Genomic DNA, 21,075 nt, shown 5'->3' on the forward strand with positions numbered 1-21,075 from the left:
GCGTTTTATAGCAGTTTTTGTAAGTGTGCGAAAAGAGGAAGAAACTAAGCCAATTTTTGAAGTCGCATATCTCGGGAACGCTGGAAGCGATTTCGCTCAAATTTGGAATGTGGAGTGCTGAAGGTGGAGGGAGTGTCCACAGCAAAAATCGTCTTGTTTCATCAAGGCAGCACAGAGCTACGGAGGTGCGAAAATTGCGTTTTCTTCCTTCCTGTCAATATACTCATGGGTGTTACGCGCCGGCTTCTTGGGCCGCACGACACACTACCGTGTGTCTTGATATACAATAGTTAACAAATGTTTATAGCTGCCTACACAATTACTCCACACACATGGATACGTAATAATTATCAAGACTGTATCAAAATTTCTAATTATCTTATGCATATCATATTATATGAGATATTGCATAGCATGCACTAACAATAAGACATCTACTCATCACAACCAACTACTGTATATTACTATTTTATGCTTCATACGATATCCTAAAGTATAGGATGTTGTTCTTAAGGTATTTACCATGATGGAGGATGTCTTTGTGAGATATAACCTGGTGTAGCCCCCACCCACTAGCTCTCTCATCATGACAAACTCTGTCTGCACAACTTCCTGGAGTATTAGTGTCAAACGTTACTGAAAAGACAGAGTGATTAATGTCTCCGAGTTGGTTGAGTAATTCTATAGTAAATTTTCCTCTCAATGGCCAATGACCTGATTCAGCTAGCTCATCATCATGAGGACCCTTCATTAGGAATAGGAAAATAGATACATGTGTACCTTTACCATCACCACTGCCATAGGCATCAACCCTTAGACTCATTTGATACCCTTTCCAAAAAGCAAAGAATGGGCCACTGTACCATTGTTCATTATTCCTCATCTTCTCAGCAAACCCAAACATCTTCAGGACAGCTGGTGCAACTAGTGGTGGTATCTCATCAAACTGCGACAAATTGGTCTTTTCCACGTTATGGTCCAACTGACAAAAGGATGCACCTATCAAGATAAGGAATAATACTGCCAAACCTATGTAACAGAAATAGTAATTTATTTTGCTATAATTTTCCTCCATCCTAATCATACAAGCAGAATTTTCTTCCATCATATTCATACAAGATCTGTTATACACAGTGATTTGATCAATGCTTTTCTTAAGATCGGCTGCTTGTTTGTGAGCCATGTCTGAGTAAACACTCTCACACATTAACATAATGTGCTCAACAGATTCTCTCTTGTGCAGTTCTTCATCTTTACGAGCCACATCTACCCCACAGTAAGCACATGGTACCATTTCAAGAGGACACTCTTGTCTGTGCTTCTTCATATCGCATCGGAGAATGTTGTTCAGCCCACAATTGTTTGGACATGACACAGGACACTTCTGACAATTCTCCTTGTGTTGGTTATGGATCATTGCCCGTCCTGCTGTAATGCCACAATACTGGCAGTGACATGGACACTCTTTATTAGTGTGGCTGGTCATTGCAGTGTGGTGAACACGTTGTTTACACTTGTTACATCGCCGCATCACACAATTTCTACCCTTATTGAGGTGATCTTCAAGACCCACGAGCTCGCCTGACCACTTACACCCATCTCGACTGTATGGACAGTAAATCCTTAGTTCTTTGATTTCACGATCTATTGCTCGGTCAGGATATGTCACTAATGGCTTCACACGACACATTGGACACACATAACCACGAGATGAACTCTTCATTTTCATCAGATCCCGCTTGCAAAACACGTGACCACAGCAGCTACTCTTTTCTGCATCGTAACACGGTAGTTGGCAAATCTTACATATTATCCTATCAGGAAGGGGCTCTAAGAAATCGTAGTCATAACCTCCTTCAGCCATCTGCTGGTCCAGTGTAGTCTCGCGTGGCCAGACCGCTATTTCTCCGTCACGGCGCTTATCGATTAGAGATTATAAGCGCCTACTGCGAAACCTATTTCGCAGTAGGCGCTTATAATCTCTAATCGATAAGCGCCGTGACGGAGAAATAGCGGTCTGGCCACGCGAGACTAGGTCTAGTGATCAAGCATAGATAGTAGAGAGCGCGCTATAGAGTTCGCTCTCTATGGATCAAGGGAGTCTAGCGAATAGCCCCACCTTTTTTGTGTGGTGGGAGCGCGGTGCCAGGCTACATTGCGAAGGGGCGGGCGGCGCAAGATTATATAGATCTGAACTTATCCTAGCGCCAGGGACAAGGGGGGCATCTCTTGCTGTCATTAAACAAATGCTTTAATAGCCTGCAATTTAGTCTCGTGCCCAGACCGCTTTTTTCTTTTTGTGTGAGGGCGGAGAATTTCTCCGCCCCCACACAAAAAGAAAAAAAGCGGTCTGGGTACGAGACTACCTGTAATTCCAGTGAAACAACTACATCAAGATACCCTAATAGAGCAGTCATCCTAATAGTACATCCGACAACAAATTTAACACTGATGGTGACATACTCTGACAGAGCAGTCACCCTAATACAACACTAGAGTCAAGCAAATCTTAATATCAAGTTACCTTCTCCTCAGTCAGGTATGCTTCCTGTTGTTTCATACATTACCAGCTGTTATTCAAAACTATCAGTATAACCAGGAACTATCTCTACAAAGAACTGGAAGAGACTAATATTTTCTATTCATTGAGCTTGGAGTTTTCCAGGGTGATGCTTTATCACCACTTTTTTATTCAACTTAGTTATTTATTCATTATTTCAGAGTATTGTGTCTACACTGCAGGCTGCTAACCCTGTTGGGACCTCCTGTGGGGATTCCAATCTATGTACAAAATGTGACTGTTCTATTAGGCCCCTTCCCCCACACCTGAATTTCTGCCACAATATTCAGCATTACTTTTAATGTAGTGACAGTCACTTACTCACTACTACTTCTGTAGTGACCATCACTACCTATAGTGACATTCAGTAGTGAGGGTCACAAGAAAGTAGTGGAAGTCGCTACACACATGTGAAAACAGTAAGTATTGTAGCAGAAATTATTAGTGAAATTCATTACAGACAAATCATGCACCCTGTGTATACTTACTTCTCCCACTGACAAAGCAAGCAACAACAAACCATTTTTATTTATTTAACACTCATAAAAACTGATGATCCCTCTCAGTTTACAAAGATTCATAACAATTGATTTTTCTACTTAAGGTATTAAATGTATAATTGTATATTGGAAAGACTGGATAGTATCCCAGCCCATATTTTTAAATCATACATGTACTGCAAAAATCACACCAATACTACAGATCATATCACCCAATAAATTGTTCAGTGAAGGAGCCCTCCTAGTGACTGGGTCCAAGCCAATAATTGTACAATTTGCATTCCTACAAATTATTATTATCTCACTGACTTCTGTTTGTTGATGATGGAATATGCTATTCACCACTCTAATATAACCCAACAGATTGACATCAAGACACTCGCGCAACACTTACCCTCACTGAAGGATTAGCTAAAGGCATAGAGATGTATTTTTTTTGGATTTTGCTAAAAACATTTGACACACCAACAATATTACAGTATTATGGAATTGATGACAAGAAACATTTTTGGATTTCTGAATGGCTAACAGGATGAACACAGAGTGCTGGTGAATGGGCAGATTTTGTCTTTGTTATATCTTGCTTTGCTGAGATTTACCAGGCGTCACTCACCTCTAAAAGGTAACTATACCCTAAACAACCTGACCATACAATACTATAGGGTTACTTCTTGACAGTACACGCATCTCACAACAACAATATTACCAACAAACCACCAACACTTGTATGACCAATTCTTGAGTATGCTACCCAAGCCTAGGATTCATTCAAAAATTGAAATGGTGCAGAAGCTGGGCAAACAACAAGATGGGCCCAATCAACTACAGTTTCCAGAGCAGTGTAAGGACAACCTTGATTGGCATGGACCACACTGAAGCAGAGGCATAAAATAAATGATCATCCTATTTTCATAGAATTGTCCACCCAACTGCATCAATGTATATATATACTCTAGGTCAAGCTTTTGCCTTAAATAAACATTGTGCAAAAATAGATCCTTTCTGTAACTGTCTACAGGTCAGTTTGTTGTGTGAATTGTATCTGTCACAATGGAATTACCCACATGCAAGATTCTGAAATGTGAACCAAAATTGTACCTGCTACTCAAGCAGAGATGGTGCCTATCCAAAGCATAGTACAAGGGGCCCAGCATATATGGATGGTGCTAAAGAGGACAGTGGCTGTCCTACTGAACTGATAGCGGGCATGGCTTCTGACTCTGAAATTGAGTATTATTTATATAATTCAGTAGTGATTTATAGAAATGAAATTAATTCTCCATCGGGTCTTCAGTGTCAGAATTGTTTGTAGAATTAAAAGAATCAACTTCAGCATAACAGTCAAATTCTTCTGCTGTTCCTTGTCGTGGCCACTGCTGGAAGGTGCGGTCTATTTCTTGTTTGATTTGACTGTCACTGCGGCCACTATCCAGACTCTGAGCCCAAGAGAACTTTATAACAGCTTCATGGGGTTGACCTAACTGCTGGTAGATCTGTGTGTGGAACACGATAAGATGACGTGTATATCATGTACACATTAGTATGCAAAGAACACTATTTAACATATAGCTATCAAAATTATACATTTTTATAAGTGCTAAAGATACATCAACAGACCACAAAAACCTTGTAAGGAATCAACAACTTGAAGTAAGAGTGGTACAACGCTAACTTTTGTCAATGCCAATGTCCACTTCATTACCACCACCATTACTTGAGCATCACTCACCTTACCCATTTGTAGGTAGATTTGTGCTTCTTTAGGTACTCGTCTGGCTAGTTCTTCCAGTTCACTAAGAGCTTCCTGCATCACATGATAGTGACACACCCTTACAATTCTACAGCAGACTCTCAGTTATCCAACCCTCTTTACACCACCAAAATTGAAAAATGGCTAGACTATAATGTTCTGTTATAGTATTTAAGTATAACTTTGCATGTCCAAACAGTTCCTTTATCTAAACATCTTGGTGACTACTTGAAACCATTGAGGGTTCAGATAGCCAAGGGTCCACTGTACCACATTAACCTGTAGCCTCCCAGCCTTTTGTAGTACCCTCGTCCGATCAAACCTTGGTAGAGCTTTAGAAGGGTCCAACCTCACTGCTCTGTCCAGACATTCTAATGCTTCATTGTAAGCCTCTGTTGCACTGTATACCTGTGGGTGTGGTATATGCATCACATGATGTCACATGACTCACTAACCATTCCCAGTTGGCTGTACATTAAGCTACTATTCTTGTTTATGGCAATGGCTTTCTTAATATGATGCTCCGCAAAGCGATACTTCTCCTGTAAGTAGTAGATCACCCCCATAACAAACCTGTGATGGGATTATTGTCTACATAGTAGTTGATAAGATGGTTACCATGAGTCACATGATCTGGGGTTGATGCTGACTGCTGTCCTCAACGCTTGTAAGGCTTTATCATAATTTTCAGTGATAATGTACTCGTGACTGAGTAACTGATAAGAGTAGACAAACTGGGGACACACCTACCATGTTAGTGACAAGTGTATAACGATCAAACCATGACAGTATAATACACAGACGCACGCACACACTCACATACACACACACTCACGTACACACTCACATACACACACGCACAAAAAGCAAAGCCTTCAGCTGCCGCTAGGTGGTCACGCTGCCCAGTGGCCAGCACTGGGGCACCCGCACACTACTCAGGTGCTATGAGTCAGCGTAGGCATGCCCTCCTGGGGCAGGACTAGTAACCCGCAGGAGGCTGTACCATGTCTCACAGTTGAAGGTGTGGGCACCCAAAGTCCCACCTGGACCTTCAACTGAGACATGGACAGTTGCTTCCCCAGTTTATACCAGGTACCCACTGATGTTACAGCTGGGTGGGCTGCTTTCCCAGTTGGCACCATCCCCATTTTAACAGCTGGGTAGACTGGAGCAATGTGAGTAAAGTTTTTTGCTCAAGGAAACAACACCAAAGTGACCCAGCTGGGAATCAAATCTGGAACCTTTTGATTACCAGGCAGACGCCCTAACCACTTGGCTATGCTGCCCCACATGCACACACACACACACACACACACACACACACACACACACACACACACAAATATACATACACATAAGTATGCACTACACACAGACAGACTAACATACCTGAATTGCCCTCTCAATGAATTTAATAGCTGACTCATGATCCTTATTCAAACTCATCAGGTTACCCATCACACACCATGTCTCTGGTCTGAGGATATCAGCATGTCTGAGGTCGTCAGCTAGTAGGGACAACTCTGTTGTCTTCTCCAAGTGCCATAGTGAGGCTGAATAGTACTCCATACCTATGGAATAGTTTCTGCTGCTATCAATAGATAGACACACTGAGTTTTGCTATGGCCCATATACATAATATCTGGGCCACTGCTGTGAATGGACCGTTACCCAATGTAAACAAAGCTATCACTTAGTAAGCTATCACTTAGGATATAAGTATATCTGAGCATACACAATGACTAGTTAAGATGCCACTATACCTTGGAACCTGTATGGATCTAGTAACTGAACCTGTTGATACAGTCCTACTGCCTAAAATAATATAACTACAAAACACTCTAATAGAACAGTCACTAACCTCATTGTAGTTACCCTGTTCAAAATGAGCTCTTGCTAACTGACTAAACACCCACGAGGTGTTCATTTGGTGAGAGGGCAGTCCTGAGAACAGTTCTAAACATTGCACCAATTCATACCGTGACAAGGCCTTGTAGGCTGTAGCAATACTAGCCATTAGTTTCATCAGAGAAGCTATAGGATAGTATACCAGTCAGCAATCACAATACTACAAGTTACACATTATAACACCTCATTCACACTATCTCCTAATTTGGTATAGCATGGTATGGTTGGAATAAACAATATACACTGTGAATCAATTGAAGTGTGTCAGATCAGTGGACACATGTAGTTGACCCTGGCTATGATGCAACATGAACATGTTCTGGGATGACAAAATTAAAGTGTTATTAGTTGGGAAGCATTTTCTATGTCCACAGCATGCTTCCAGTAAGCCCCATTCTTGATATTCCCAGCCAAAGGAGCACACAGCAACAAAGTATATATTTAACCCTTTAAGGACTACAGTAATTTACGCAGTGTCTACCCTGAAAACCTGCAAGTTTTATGAAATTGGCGTATTCTATTACTTAGCAAGTTTGTAGAATCACCAAATTCCCAGGAAGTGGTAAGGGCTAATACAAACTGTAGTACAGATTCACCTATCTATATTATAAGACTGAAAGCCGTCCGTCCGTCTGTCTGCATTCCATTTGATGTCAGGCATGCACTCTTGAACCGCTGCACGTTTCGAAGCATCTTTGTGTCTAAATAAGCGCTCATTATCCAGCTCTACAATGACGGTTTCGAAAAGTTCGTGCAAGCTATCGTTTGTCCGTTACCGCTCTTTAAACGCGAAGGTGTAGAAGAAAAATGACTTAAATTATAAACCGCAAGTAGACACCTATCTCAGTCCATTTGTACAGGTCTTTATAAGACAAAAATAAAGGTGTAGCCTCGGGTGTAGGGCAGGTAGGTGAATGGGTTAGACAGCCGCCTTACGTGTAGAAGTTGTGGGTTCAATTCCAGTTGGTGATAACTTTTTTTCTTTTGATTTGGGCACCTTTTCAGTACACTTTTTTTTCGTTCAGGTACCTTTTCAGTGCACCTTTTAGTCACTCTGGGTACCTTTTGAAACTTCAATGTGTACCGTGAGTTCGAATCCTGTACTGTATATGACTGTAAACACATGATCATACACGTTACATTTGCCAAGACTGTACACACGTGACATTGCAAATTCAAATTTCATTTGATGTGCTGTGTAAGCATGCCGCCTAAGCGAAAACGATCGTCTACCTTTTGTGCGTCTCAAGCAAAGAGACACAAGCAGAACCAAAGATTAGATCCAGCGAAGAGACAGGAAAAAGCAGAACGACAAAGACTGCACTGCCAGGAGGCTTCAACTCGAGCTACCACCTCGACCAGTGCCAGGTGTGAAGTCGACTCACAACATAGACAAAGACAACGTGACGCAGAAGCCCATCGCGTGGCCCGCCAGGACGAAGAAAGAAGATCACAGGAACGGATCCGCGATGCATCTGCCCGTCGACTGGCGCGTGAGGACCCAGCCACAAGGAGGGAGGAGCAACAACAAAATACAACTGCTAATCAAGAATCTCGGGCTGATCCACGCTACAGAGCTCAGGAGCAGCAGGCTAACACCACACGCAGACAACAGGTACGTGCAAGCACACACCCAAGCTTTAGGGGGTTTAACTATCAGCCACACAACTTCTTCAACATTACAGATGTAGGCGCACTTAGTGTAGAATGCACACACTGTGGCGCATTAAAATTTCCCGAGGAGACGGAATCCCTTTGTTGCTTGAAGGGAAATGTCCAGTTAGAGGCATTTCAACAGCCTCAGTCATTCTTAAGACACCTGTATGAAGGTACGGACTCGGCAGGTAGACATTTTCTACATAACATACGTAAGTACAATAGTGCATTTCAAATGACAAGCTTCGGCTGTAACAAGATAACTATGGCTGGCTTCAATCCTTCTTTTAGAGAGTACAGGGTCAGGTCTATCATCGTATAGGTAGTATAGTTCCATCAGCAGGTGAGTCTCCTAAATTTTCCCAAATTTATTTTATTGACAATCAGCAAACTGAATTAGCTACTAGATGTGGAATAGTTGATGGGTTAAGGCTTGACATAGTTAGGGGCATTAATGAGCTTTTGCATGACAATAATCACTATGTTCAGCTTATTAAAGTAGCTAAAGAAATATTTGAGCAGCATGATGAGCCAGCGAATGTTAGGGTAGTGATTAACGAGAACAAACGGCCCGTAGGAGAGCATGCTAGGAGGTATAATAACCCGATGTGTGACGAGGTAGGAGTGCTAATGCCTAATGATAATGTAAATAATAGGGACATAGTTTTGCACTATAGGGATGGGTCTTTGAAACGCATTTCTGAACTTCATAGGGGATATGATCCTTTGCAGTATCCTTTACTCTTTTCCTATGGCACTGATGGATGGCACATCAACCTGAAATTGGCTAATGGTAGGAAATTAACAGCCATGGTGTATTACCGCTACCACATCATGGTCAGGCAGCAAGTGCCTGTAATGCTTAAGGCTAAACGGCTTTTCCAGCAATTCCTGGTTGACACCTACTGTAAGATTGAAACTGAGCGCTTACAGTTTCTCAGGCGTGAACAGAAGTCACTACAAGCTGATTGCTACCAGGATTTGCGGGATGCAATGGTAGATGGGGATGTTTATCATCCTGCTAATGAAATAGCTCAGCTATACATGCCTAACAGCAAAACTATGGGATTATGTAGTCAACAACAATGCCTATCCCATGCAATAGAATGGACATGGCTGTCACCAATGGCAACAGGCATAACTACCCTCACAGTTCCTTACACTGAGATGCTGGACAAAGTGCCATCTATCATGTTGCACTATATACATAGTAGCTATCTTGCACAATCCCACTGTAGTGAATTCATATCTATATGATTCAATAACCCTATCACTTACAGTGTATACAAATACAGTAACCAAATCCTTAATTCTATGGTATGCAGTGTCTACAAAACCCTATGCCTGGAATGACATTCTTACAGTGCCTCATGTATCATTACTGAATTATCACCAGTCCATTACTGATGTAAACAAATAAACTGTAATTTCATTTAATTTCTATATGTATAAATATTTATCCCGTATTTCACTGACAGCAGTGAAAAAAGTTGTAATTGCAATTTCATTGGGTAGAATTTATGTTAACAATGTAGCGCCAATTAGTGTCGACGCGTGTTTAGTACATAGTGACAAATTGCGTACATAGCAAAGCTAATGCAGCATATGCAGCGAGTATGGTATTAACTGGGAATAGCATGGGTAGCAGTGAAATTTGGGATAAATACCACTCTTGTTGTATTGGAAATGGTAAATTTCACTCGGCTTCGCCTAGTGAAATTTATCCCCATTTCCAATACAACACTCGTGATATTTATCCCAAATTTCACTGCTACCCATGCTATTACTAGTACGTATACCACCCTGCACGATAGGGCAGGTACTACAGCTAGTTAGTAATAAGCAGAACTATCTAAGTTATAAGTGTGTAGAACTTACCATTTTCAACTAGCAAAGCGATTTGTTAACACCGGTGACAATCTGTCTTCTTCGCGATGCGATCTGTTACAAGCCATCATTTTACTTTTTTTAAAGAATGCCATCACGTGATTTTGTATATCATTAGATGCATCTCTAAATGAAGAGCGCCATGAAATTTATTGTAGCTTAATACCAGCAACAAGGCAAAAGTTAGGGACAGATTTGTACAAGGTTAGTTTTGTTGTTGTGTAAATATATTATACTTAAAATTAGAAGGCTAGTTTTTCTAGCGTAGTTTCACATAATATATTGGTATTGTATATTAAAGAATCGCCTACTAATGGCAAACAAAATCGTCTTTGTTTAAAGCCCATAGCTTCTAATACTGCGAAGATATAGCTCTTTGTTTACTGCTTAATATCTTGGACGTACATGTACGACACTGGGCTTTCGTGTAAGGCTATATTTGGACGTACATGTATGACACTGGTCCTTAAAGGGTTAATGCACTAACCAATATCAAAAAGTTACAGTTCACAAATCCCTTCCAATACTTTCTGTGGCTTTCCTAACTAAGAAAAAACACTACATTATGTACCATATAGAGGGAAACTTTGGAGAATAGCAAGCTAAATCGTATTTGGCGAAATAAACTTTGGCAAATTCAAGCCCAATCTTTAACTATAATCTCCGGCACTACAGGTAATTGGTGGGTTAAACTTTGGCGAATTTATAGCAAATCCTTTCTATACAGAATACTTCTTGGAAGTGTGATAAAAGGACTTCATATTGATGAAGCCAATTTCAAGCACCTTTTTGGTTGCACAAAACACATGGATGTCATAGGGTGACCAACCTCTTCTGGTACAGCTTCTTGTAACTGGGTTTTATTTATCAACACACACTACAATCAGTTTCAAGCTTATGTTAGACATAGTGGTGTACACTAAAGTCAACCCAATCCGAGATAATGTGAATGGGATGTACGCTACCACCCAAGCGCAATTTAATGACTCACTAGCAAATGCCTGCCACGCCCTTTAATTGGTGAGTTTTTAAATTGCGTGCACTCACAAGAAACAACATTGTGCTTGGGCGGTACCATAATAAGCAGATCAGTAAACTCACAGATACTGTTGGAGTATATCATCACTTCCTCTGATGTTGTTGGTGGCTTTTTCAGTACATCATCCTCTGTCTCCATGTTGGGAGTGGACACAGTTGCCCCACTCCTCTGAATGTTCTGCTTGTTACCTGGTGTGAGTGGACTTGATCGTCGTGATGATGATACAATTCTCCTCACACCCTGAGAACTACTGCCACCTTTTGTAGCCTACAGTAAAACATAATACGGCCTGAACTAAACATTCCTATGTTTTCTCAGTGTAGGTTGATGTGCATATGGCCAGTGCCATCTTGGCTCAACAACTCCAATAACACCTCAAAGGTTTGTTAGTTGCTACCAAGTACAGTGCTATCAATAACAGTTGCCCATTTTAAACATTTGACCAAAAGTTTTGGTTGGACAAGTTTATTGTACATTTTATTTGGGAAAATCATTACATATGCTGTTTTAGCATTGCAAATTTAACATTGTAATGATTTATAATGTAATTATAAATCATGACAGGTCAAATACTACTTGTGTGGAAATCAAATTTGTTGTCTCCAGCCACTCATGTGGAATATTAGTACAAGTTAACAGTTTCAAACACATTTCCTACGCTATAAAGTATGTGTGTACATTAGGGATGCAACAATATATCAACATATTGCAATATTTTCTACCACAATACAATACAATATTGTCATTGCTGTATTGCAATACACTGCAGAGCTGTGGTTTGTGGATAATTACCCAGCACCAAAGGCACCAGAAAGTAATAATTGATGATTTATTGATGACCAGAAGATATACCCTGAACATATAGCACAGTAGTACTAGCCTAGCTACTTGTAAATGCATTTGATGATGGTTGCTTGACCTGTGGGTATACTGTCTGCTGTACCTCAGCATACAGATATGGGCTATTTAAACAATTGCAACACTAACTTTACTACATTTCAACATCGTATTTAAATATTGCAATACAACAATATATTGTAATATTTTGAAAACAATACGCAATATGGAGTTTACCCATATTGTTGCATCCCTAGTGTACATATTGAGCTGAACCTTAAAGAAAACAGCTAAAAAAGAAAAGTACTCAAGAGAAATACGTAGCACTACTATTCCAAACCTTTGGGATAAAAATTGAGTTAATGCAAACTCTACATGGCCATTCACATGAGTGACTAGAAATTTAATCCAGACTACTTTCATTTGATGACAATAACATTTTCATTTGATGACAATAGCATGGCTGCAAGAAGTGCTGCACCTTAAGCTTAGTGGTAACAGTTTAAATGAGCAATAGTTGAGGTGCAAAACAGTTAGCAACTAATAACCTTCTTAAGTCGATCAGTCGCTAAGTTCCTTGAGGACTGAGCCCGGCTTTTTCCTTTGATCTATGGATGATCATAATACACACTACCTGTTCCATACAAGGACTCACCACAGGTGTACTGAGCTCTTGAAATCTACACAATAACATGAAGAACAAGAATACAAAACCAAAATATTGTCCCACCCCCCCAACCCCCCTGTTATGGAACCGCCCGTACTTGTTACACTTGTTGTTAGTGGAAATATGAAGAAGGGGAGTTTGGGTGGGTAACACCAATAACAATCAGATTTGTATATACCTTGATTGTTGTTTGGCAGTACTCAGTCTGGCACTTCTCCGTGGAGCAGATTCTGGCCTCATGGAGGTGTGGCTGTTGTTGCTGGGGGTGTAGCTAGGCTGCATATTCTCTGCAGATCTGTGATCATCATCACTAACATGGGCGTGGTCTCCATCACTGGTTGATGTGTTCTCCTCCTCCTTTGGAGTGAGGTATGGCAGGGGTGTGTCTGAAGAGGGTGTGAAGTTCTCGGCTGCCACATTAACAACCCTTGATTTGGTCCTGACACCTCCCGAGTGTGTCACTCTAGCTATTGATGGCTGTGGAGCAATGGAGTATGTTATATGTTGTGAAACCACATAAATGGTTGGTTAACGCATCATCACTCATCTTATGATCTCAAAGAAATTTTACATTTTTCAACATCAACACACAATCTTCTTGGCGTGTTGCTTTACTAGCAAATAAACAGCCATTAACACCTGGTTAGATGTGTAGTTGTACATCATAAGGTTATGATGACACGTGACAAACCTCCTCTAGTAAAACATCTCAATAGTATGGGACACACATACCACACACATACATACACACACACATACACAAACACACTATACTACGCATTACACACACATTACACATACACATATGCCTGAACACACACACAAAACACACTTAGTTTTTTCAATATGAAAAAAATAAGACACACACCCACACATGCTGTCTATGACTACACTTCAGGTAGGAAGATACACCAACACAAACATGATATCATAAGATGAACAATTACCACAAACCAACACATTTTAGACATTGCTCAACTGCTAATATAGTAAATGGTGATTAAATTACATCATGATTAACTCACTATGTTATGTCTCTTCCTAGGAGCTGAGGTGACAGCTGATGAGGCAGACTGATCAATATCTGACAAGTTGGGCTTGTTGGGGGTTTGTGAGGGTGTGGTGAGGTGTGTACCAGTCATCATCGATAGCATCCCAAAACTATAGTAACAAGTTTATAATAATACCAAGAGTTTATATTGTGGAAAGGAGAGTGCCTAATGCCGAAAAGATTAATGCACAGAAATTAAACGGCTTCTTTCCTGAACATAAGTCTGAAAATTCAAAGTGATACAGTTATCAGCCAAGCTCTTTAATAGAGGTAAACCGCTATGACTTTTAGCTGATATTCCAACAACCGATACAAAAATAATATCAATATCAAGCCAATAAACAAAGCTGATCGACTATGGTAGCATAGACGTTTTCTCTAACAATTTGCACTCTAAATTTGGTTATAGAGTGACAAAAGGGGACTGTGATCAACAGCCGACATAACATAAACAGGCATTGCTAGGATATTACCAGAGCACAAGTGCCCATAAAATAGATGTTTATGTATAACTCTATCTGCTACTTGTTTACACATGTTACCAATCCAATACCAATATGCAAAAACAAGGCCGATGTATAACCGATAACTGATAGCCAATCCAATTATCAGTGCACCTCTACTCTTTAATACAACACAGCACTGCTCTTGCTGGCCAAGTTGAGCACATGCCCTCATGTTTGGGATGATCTCTGTGATTAAATGTGAAATAAACTCTTGAAAATTATCTTTTACAGGACTATATGGTGCTAGTTCCTTAGTTGTAACACATACCACATAACACTTGATCATATATACCACACTACAAGTATGCTAGAGAAATTCTCTAATCAGAATTTGGTTAAAGTAAAACTTCACTTAGCGGCAACCTCAACCACCTAATTATAAACCAGTTACAGTAGGACGGTGACCCAAGATGTGCTTCATACCCTCATCACTGAGGCCATATTTCATTAATGATTAATACCACCCACATGCATTACAATAACAAAGATAATGGCATGTAATATAATCGTAAACTTCTGTAATAAACTGCAAAAAAAGGTATCCCATCTCACATATAGCAAGCTACTCTATAAAGTTGCAAAGTTTCAAAATGATTTCTGCGGTATGATTGCATCAAGAGTTCATAACATTCTTATTCTTAATCTTGATAGCATTGCACCATTCATACTACGACATGCCCTGCTGTATAATTATTTATATAAATATATTCGAGCACACACACACACACACACACACACACACACACACACACACACACACACACACACACACACACACACACACACACACACACACACACACACACACACACACACACACACACACTACACACCTTGGATTTACCGGAGTTAACAAGCCACCAGATTGTAGAATGGCCCTTGGAACTTTCTTCTCTCCAGTACTGGGAACCGATGATCGACCAGACCCAAAATGGAGTACAGTACGAACACTGCTGAGACCAGGAGGAAGCAAATTTCCTGGAGCAGTAGATAGTGAATTGACGCTACCCCATAATGAGGGGGATGGATCAGTAATGTTATCCAAATTGTGATCCTTCTGTGGAACTGTAAGAACTATTATTACATTATGTCACATAGAGAGTCATTCATTAATGGGTACTATAGGTTCATTGTGTAGAAAAATTGGAACATGAATAATAGACCAAAACATTAATTATATTCACACAGTACCCTATAAAGAGGGACACACACAAAGCAAAAATTCAAAGTGCTAGAATACTAGCATGGTCATGTCTACCCAGTGAATTAGCACTAGGGGCAACTGTATGCTGTTATTCAAGTGCTATGAGTCAGTGCAGGCAATTCCCATAGGGACAACCTGACAGGTCACCCTGATGGATAGTTGGCATTTGTTTCCTCGCTTTAATGCCAAGTACCCATTGACAATACAGCCGGGTGGGCTGCTTCCCTAGGTCGCAAGGTACCCATTACCACACATACACATGCACGCACACATACACACGCACACACACCTTGTCCTCTGGAAGGATCAGGGGTGGACGAAGCCTGAGCACATCCCAATGCTGGGTTAGCATACAGCTCAGGAGTCTCCATTGTGGTTGTTACATTACTAGTTACTTCAGTCACAGTTTTCTCAACTACATCAGGAAGATGAATGTTCTGTGGTTGAATGTCAGGCACAGTCATGTGTTGTGCTTGAAACTTTGGACATTTTTCTGCCATAAAATATTCCTCAGGAGACACATCTACTCCTACAAAGACAGTAAACATGTATAACCAATGAGAGCCAGAGGAGCAGTGATACCCTTGTTGAATTATTTCAGTGTACTTAGTGAACAAGAATGTGTACCTAATCAGTTCCTACAGCCAATAGGCTATACCTTGTCCTTCCACCACTAAGGGACCGACTGTCTGTCCTTAGGATAATGGATTAATGGAGGTACAATACACAAGATGTGCAGCAAAGTTGTGTAGTGTAGTGATACGTTAATAGTAATTATACTGCAAACACATACACACACACGTACACGTGCATGCGCACACACACATACCTAAATGACAAAGGGCCTCAAAAGATGACCACAGGTAAGGATTATACTTGAGGCTGTTACGGTAATGCTTCACAGCTTCATCAAACACGTGAGACAGCCTACAACAACAACACTAATCCTCCCAACCCTCCCAACACAGCTAACTCACTAACCTGTTCAGTTCACCGAGTAGCCAGAAGGCTAGCCCAGCATCTGCCCCAAACTGGATCACAATGTCTTCTTCATTATTATCTGATAGACACACTAGACCATTGAGCACCACCAGACCAGCCTTGTACCTGTAACAATATATCACCTTACATTATATCAATATAGTATATTCATCACTGGAAGTGTAAGTCAAGTAGTCTGGTGTAGAAGTGTCTTCTCAAACTAAATGTATACAGACAGTTCTAATCAGTATTTTGATAGGCAATACCTTGGTGTTGTCACTTTACCCGTCCTAGTACTCTTAAAAGTATACAACATACAAAAACAGTTTAATGAAAAGAGTTATAATTGGCAGTAAGACAATAGAAGTGCGTACTCAGCTATTTCTAGTTTGTTACGATTACAATACCATACCAATTCTAATCCCTTGTACATACTATCAAGACTTTTGTAAGGCCTTAAATGTCTTACAAACACTGTAGCTATTGCTTTGTCAATACCTTTGGTATTACGTAACTAGAAATTTTATGATCATAGAAATAAAAAGCAATGTAACAAGGGAGGTTGTCTACAGCTGCAGTTATACTATGAGTTCATAATAAAGAGTTATTACATTACTTTTCAGCAATTATAGACAGAAAATAGGATACAAAGAAGCAAACAGTAGCTCATAATAACCTTAAGGTATCAGTCATTGGGAGTGTTTAGGGTCACCCTGAAGGCACATTTGGGCCTCAATACTAACAAGCTATCTGGTTTTAGGGTAGAGCTGTGCAATAACAGTAAAAGCTATATCTTGATAAGCGACAACCATTTTAGACTATCTCGATAACCGATACTATCTCGATAATGACGTAGCACCACAGGACTGTTTTGTAAACACAGTTTTACATATTTGTTGACACATAGTATTCGTTAAGTCAGACATTTTATTACTTCCCAACTAATTTGACACCTTTCCGCAAGTTGTTCATCTGATTGTGGTTGATTTACAAAGATCTACTGTTATCTCATTTATGATAGGTGATTTAGGTATCTTTTTTATCTAAATTCTCTTAGTCTTATTTTAGGGTGATATATTTTGGATAGGAATGCCCAAACCAGATCACCAGCTAATGCAATGCAGCTAACATACTACAATTAAGCTCATAACTTACTCCTTTAAGTCAAGATAACACCGAGCACAGAGTAGTTTGGATGAAGCATCTAACACTTCTCCACCAGTCTTCAGTAGGTGTAGGGCTTGTCTCTTGTAACCAGCACGGTAGTAACACGTAGCCAGAAGGTATCTTGTCTCTGATGTACCAACTAGTTAGAAGACAACATCAACACAGGTAATAACAACACACGCTTCTCCAACACAACTAGCTAAATGTCCACTTTCATCTTGCATCCAGACCCATCCTTTTTTGCATGTTGCGTTACACACAAAAGAAAAATGTGTCTGGATATAAGACAGCATCATAATAGTACAATACTCATACAACTCACTCTCTGTATGAAGACGTTCAGCTAAAAATATCGCGTCTTGAAACTGATAATTGTTGATAGCATACCAGATAGCCGCCTGTGCATGCAAAATATTAATATCATAAAACACGTTAATAGTGTTCTCTTACTCTAACTGGTTCCTGGTTCAATAGTGTCATTCTAAATAATGCTCACTCATTTAATTCTGCAAATTGATAAAAATCATTAAAACTATACCTGCAAATCGTTCAAATATTACCTGTACGAACGATAACTATACAAGATATAGCAGCTGTTTACTAACCATGCTTCTTAAACAGTACCTGGTGAGCTTTAATAAGAAACTTAAAAGGGCGGGAACGTTACCATAGAAACCTTAAATAACAAGGCGAAGCAATGGAGCCCAAGATTATAAGGGACAACATGCCTGGAATAAGACCCGTAAGTGACGGATGTCTTAATTAATATTGCCTGACTGATTGTGCGTATTTGTAACTGCTCACTCATTTCTTAGGCTGGAAAACGAATTCCCAGAGAGAGCAGTGCTGGGCAATGTTTGGATATAATGTCAAACAGAGTTAGTATACATCATTTACAGTAGGATAGTACACATGTAATGATGTAAACGCACAGGCAAGTACTCCAGACCAGGTGAGACCATTCCGTGGCATGACCCAGTCAGCAGCCGGGGCTCAACGAGTCTTTTACTCTTTCACTAATGATCCACCAGTGGCTAAGGAAATGAGACATGGAGTATCATCCAAATCAAGTCTTGATGTAAGTGTACTGTGTTTAACGTATGCTATAAGGCAAGTCAAACCATAAGATGAAGCATACAGATGTGTTCTACTTTGGCACCAAAAACACAATAGTGTTCAGGTGTCCTATATACTACTACCAAATGTGTGGATTTTGTAGGTGTCCATTAATAGTAACAGGTTCCAATCTACCACATGTGTAACATGCCATTCATAACATGCTAAATTAGCTGTGGCTATTGTACTGGAAGTAATTATCATTCCTTATATGAAAGTACTTCCACTATAGGCTAGCCACCTTGTCAACCCTGATCCAAACACAATCTACAAGCAAACTCAAGTTGATATTAAGGAGAGCTTGTATGCTAGTAGGAGGAATGCTCCCCTGGGCAGTGCACATGACCAGTCACCAGCACTGCCTGAGGGGCTAAACACCCTCACAACCACATTTGGTAGACCAGTGGTTAGAGGTTAGTTGACTTTACACATGCTCAACATATTTCTCACAATTAAGAGAATTTGTATAAACTACTGGTTTGTGGCTCCCAGCAAACCTTGCAAATGTAAAACACACCCTTTTGTCTAGGTGACATGGCTGGTGATGTAGTAAACCCTGCTAAGACTCCAGCTCAAATAATGGACGAATCAGCAGTTGGTAGTGAACTATATAAGAAGAGTCATCTCAGCTATGATGTTGGTTAGTCAGTAACCCTGGTTTGGTGCTAGTTTTAATGTCCTGTATGTTGCTACTTAGGTGAGACATTTGATAGGAATTATGATTGGAGCAAGTTTACCAAGTCAAGCCTGTATGGTGTACCTACCCCACATGACACAACAGGTAAACAAGTCAGCGATTCTTTACACTGGCTAACCCAGACTCAAAAGTTAGTTAATCCTAACATTCTGTTTGTGGTATTATTTGTAATGCTACAGTGAACGCAAGGCTCCCATTGTGGTAAGGAGAGTGGATGACTTTAGAGAAAAAGCACACCATCAGTTAGGCAAAGTGTTTGACCCGTAAGCTATAGCTACCCAGTCAACCTTATCCTACTACCATCACTACCAAATAGTATTGCAGATACTCTAAATGTTCCTGATGGCTACACTTTTGGTATAATGGTACAACCTGATGAGTATGGAGCAGGCAAATTGCTACAACTAACATCACCATCATTATTTGACAGTAGCCAGGATCAGTTTAACGCTGGTGTACTAGCAACAATCCGGCAACACTTGAAACTTAGCAACTTTCACTCCCTTGAAGCCTTACAAGATGCTTTACAACAGAGAGATAAGGTGACAATAATTACAATACCTTGTTAATTATCATTAGTCCTGTAGGACATGGCAGGGGTGATAGGTATTGGGTCTCTACAGGAACTATTCTTCCAGTTTGGAGTACCACTTGAGGAGGACATGTTGAAGATGTTAATCAATTGGTGTAGAGTCCCGGAGGCTATTGACCTTGTACACTACCCATTATTATTGCACTATATTAACTGGAAGGACTCACTACCTAGTGATAAGCTTAACTCAACCACAATTGGCTCCATCCCTAGCATACAGCTAGCTAACAAGATGACTGCCAGTAACAGTACAGAGGATGCGAGTGGCGGTGAAGATCAGCAAGCCACTCCTTCCAAAGAAGTAACCATGAAATCACCACCAGCACAAGAACAGTCCATACTAGTTCATACTCCAGGTGGAAGTTACAGAAAATCATCTCAAGCAATTGGTGCTACAGTGGGTAACATCAGTAATGCAAGGTACCCCATTTGTGGAGTACCTACCATCAGAGCTGATAAAGCTGCCCCCAGGATCAAGAGAGTGTCTGATAACACAGTACGTTCATCATTGTGTTATATTGGATAGTGAGCTGTTGTGTTATGTTCCAGAACTATGGAGATGAGTCGGATGCTTATGGTGTAGTACACCCTTCAATATACTCCAATAGAGGAGTGTATGAAAAGGACTTTTTCCAGCCAAGATCAGAGTCAGATATCCAGACAGTATTTGAGAATATTGGAGTATCACTGCCACCAGAGGTGTTCAAACAACTATGGGATGAAGCATCAAAGAGACATCCGAATGGAGAGGTATCTAATAATGGTAGTGTGTTACTGCTAAACATATGCTGTTTATAGGTCAGTGTGGAGTCATTCAGAGCAGTAATGGAAGAAGTGCAAGCTCTTCAAATAGCTATCCCAACTTGATCACACAAATACACACACTAACAATATTATTATGCATCTATTAATTCATACCTCAATTAAACTGCTGCGGTTATCGCTTCCCACCAACTC

At 40.3% G+C, this 21,075-nt stretch overlaps 2 protein-coding genes across 3 annotated transcripts; one reads left to right on the forward strand and one right to left on the reverse strand.

The window, feature by feature from the left end:
- Positions 1-4,272: 4,272 nt before the first annotated feature.
- LOC136241524 (cell division cycle protein 27 homolog) lies at positions 4,273-18,376 on the reverse strand. Of its 2 annotated transcripts, none has more exons than XM_066032752.1 (21): positions 18,274-18,376; positions 18,164-18,219; positions 18,036-18,111; positions 17,702-17,852; positions 16,547-16,672; positions 16,395-16,492; positions 15,855-16,094; positions 15,195-15,426; positions 13,830-13,965; positions 12,983-13,281; positions 12,793-12,817; positions 12,686-12,745; positions 11,363-11,567; positions 6,672-6,844; positions 6,574-6,625; positions 6,200-6,381; positions 5,429-5,556; positions 5,266-5,383; positions 5,090-5,218; positions 4,795-4,864; positions 4,273-4,553 (listed from the first exon to the last, which is right to left on the reverse strand). In XM_066032752.1, exons 2-21 carry the CDS (start codon positions 18,191-18,193, stop codon positions 4,525-4,527), a joined length of 2,559 nt encoding a protein of 852 aa, XP_065888824.1. In that variant the 5' UTR covers positions 18,194-18,219; positions 18,274-18,376; the 3' UTR covers positions 4,273-4,524. The 2 variants fall into 2 exon arrangements, with proteins under 2 accessions (XP_065888824.1, XP_065888823.1); XM_066032751.1 differs by having other exon boundaries at positions 4,790-4,864.
- On the forward strand, positions 18,357-21,046 carry LOC136241526 (EF-hand domain-containing family member B-like). The gene is made up of 11 exons (XM_066032754.1): positions 18,357-18,455; positions 18,529-18,591; positions 18,648-18,791; positions 19,062-19,242; positions 19,359-19,469; positions 19,527-19,656; positions 19,706-19,789; positions 19,843-20,068; positions 20,114-20,614; positions 20,668-20,868; positions 20,917-21,046. The coding sequence occupies exons 1-11, from the start codon at positions 18,411-18,413 to the stop codon at positions 20,983-20,985; spliced, it is 1,755 nt and encodes a 584-aa protein (XP_065888826.1). The 5' UTR covers positions 18,357-18,410; the 3' UTR covers positions 20,986-21,046.
- The last annotated feature ends 29 nt before the right edge of the window (positions 21,047-21,075 follow it).

The sequence above is a fragment of the Dysidea avara genome, chromosome 12, assembly GCF_963678975.1.
Source record: "Dysidea avara chromosome 12, odDysAvar1.4, whole genome shotgun sequence".
NCBI lineage: Eukaryota > Metazoa > Porifera > Demospongiae > Dictyoceratida > Dysideidae > Dysidea > Dysidea avara.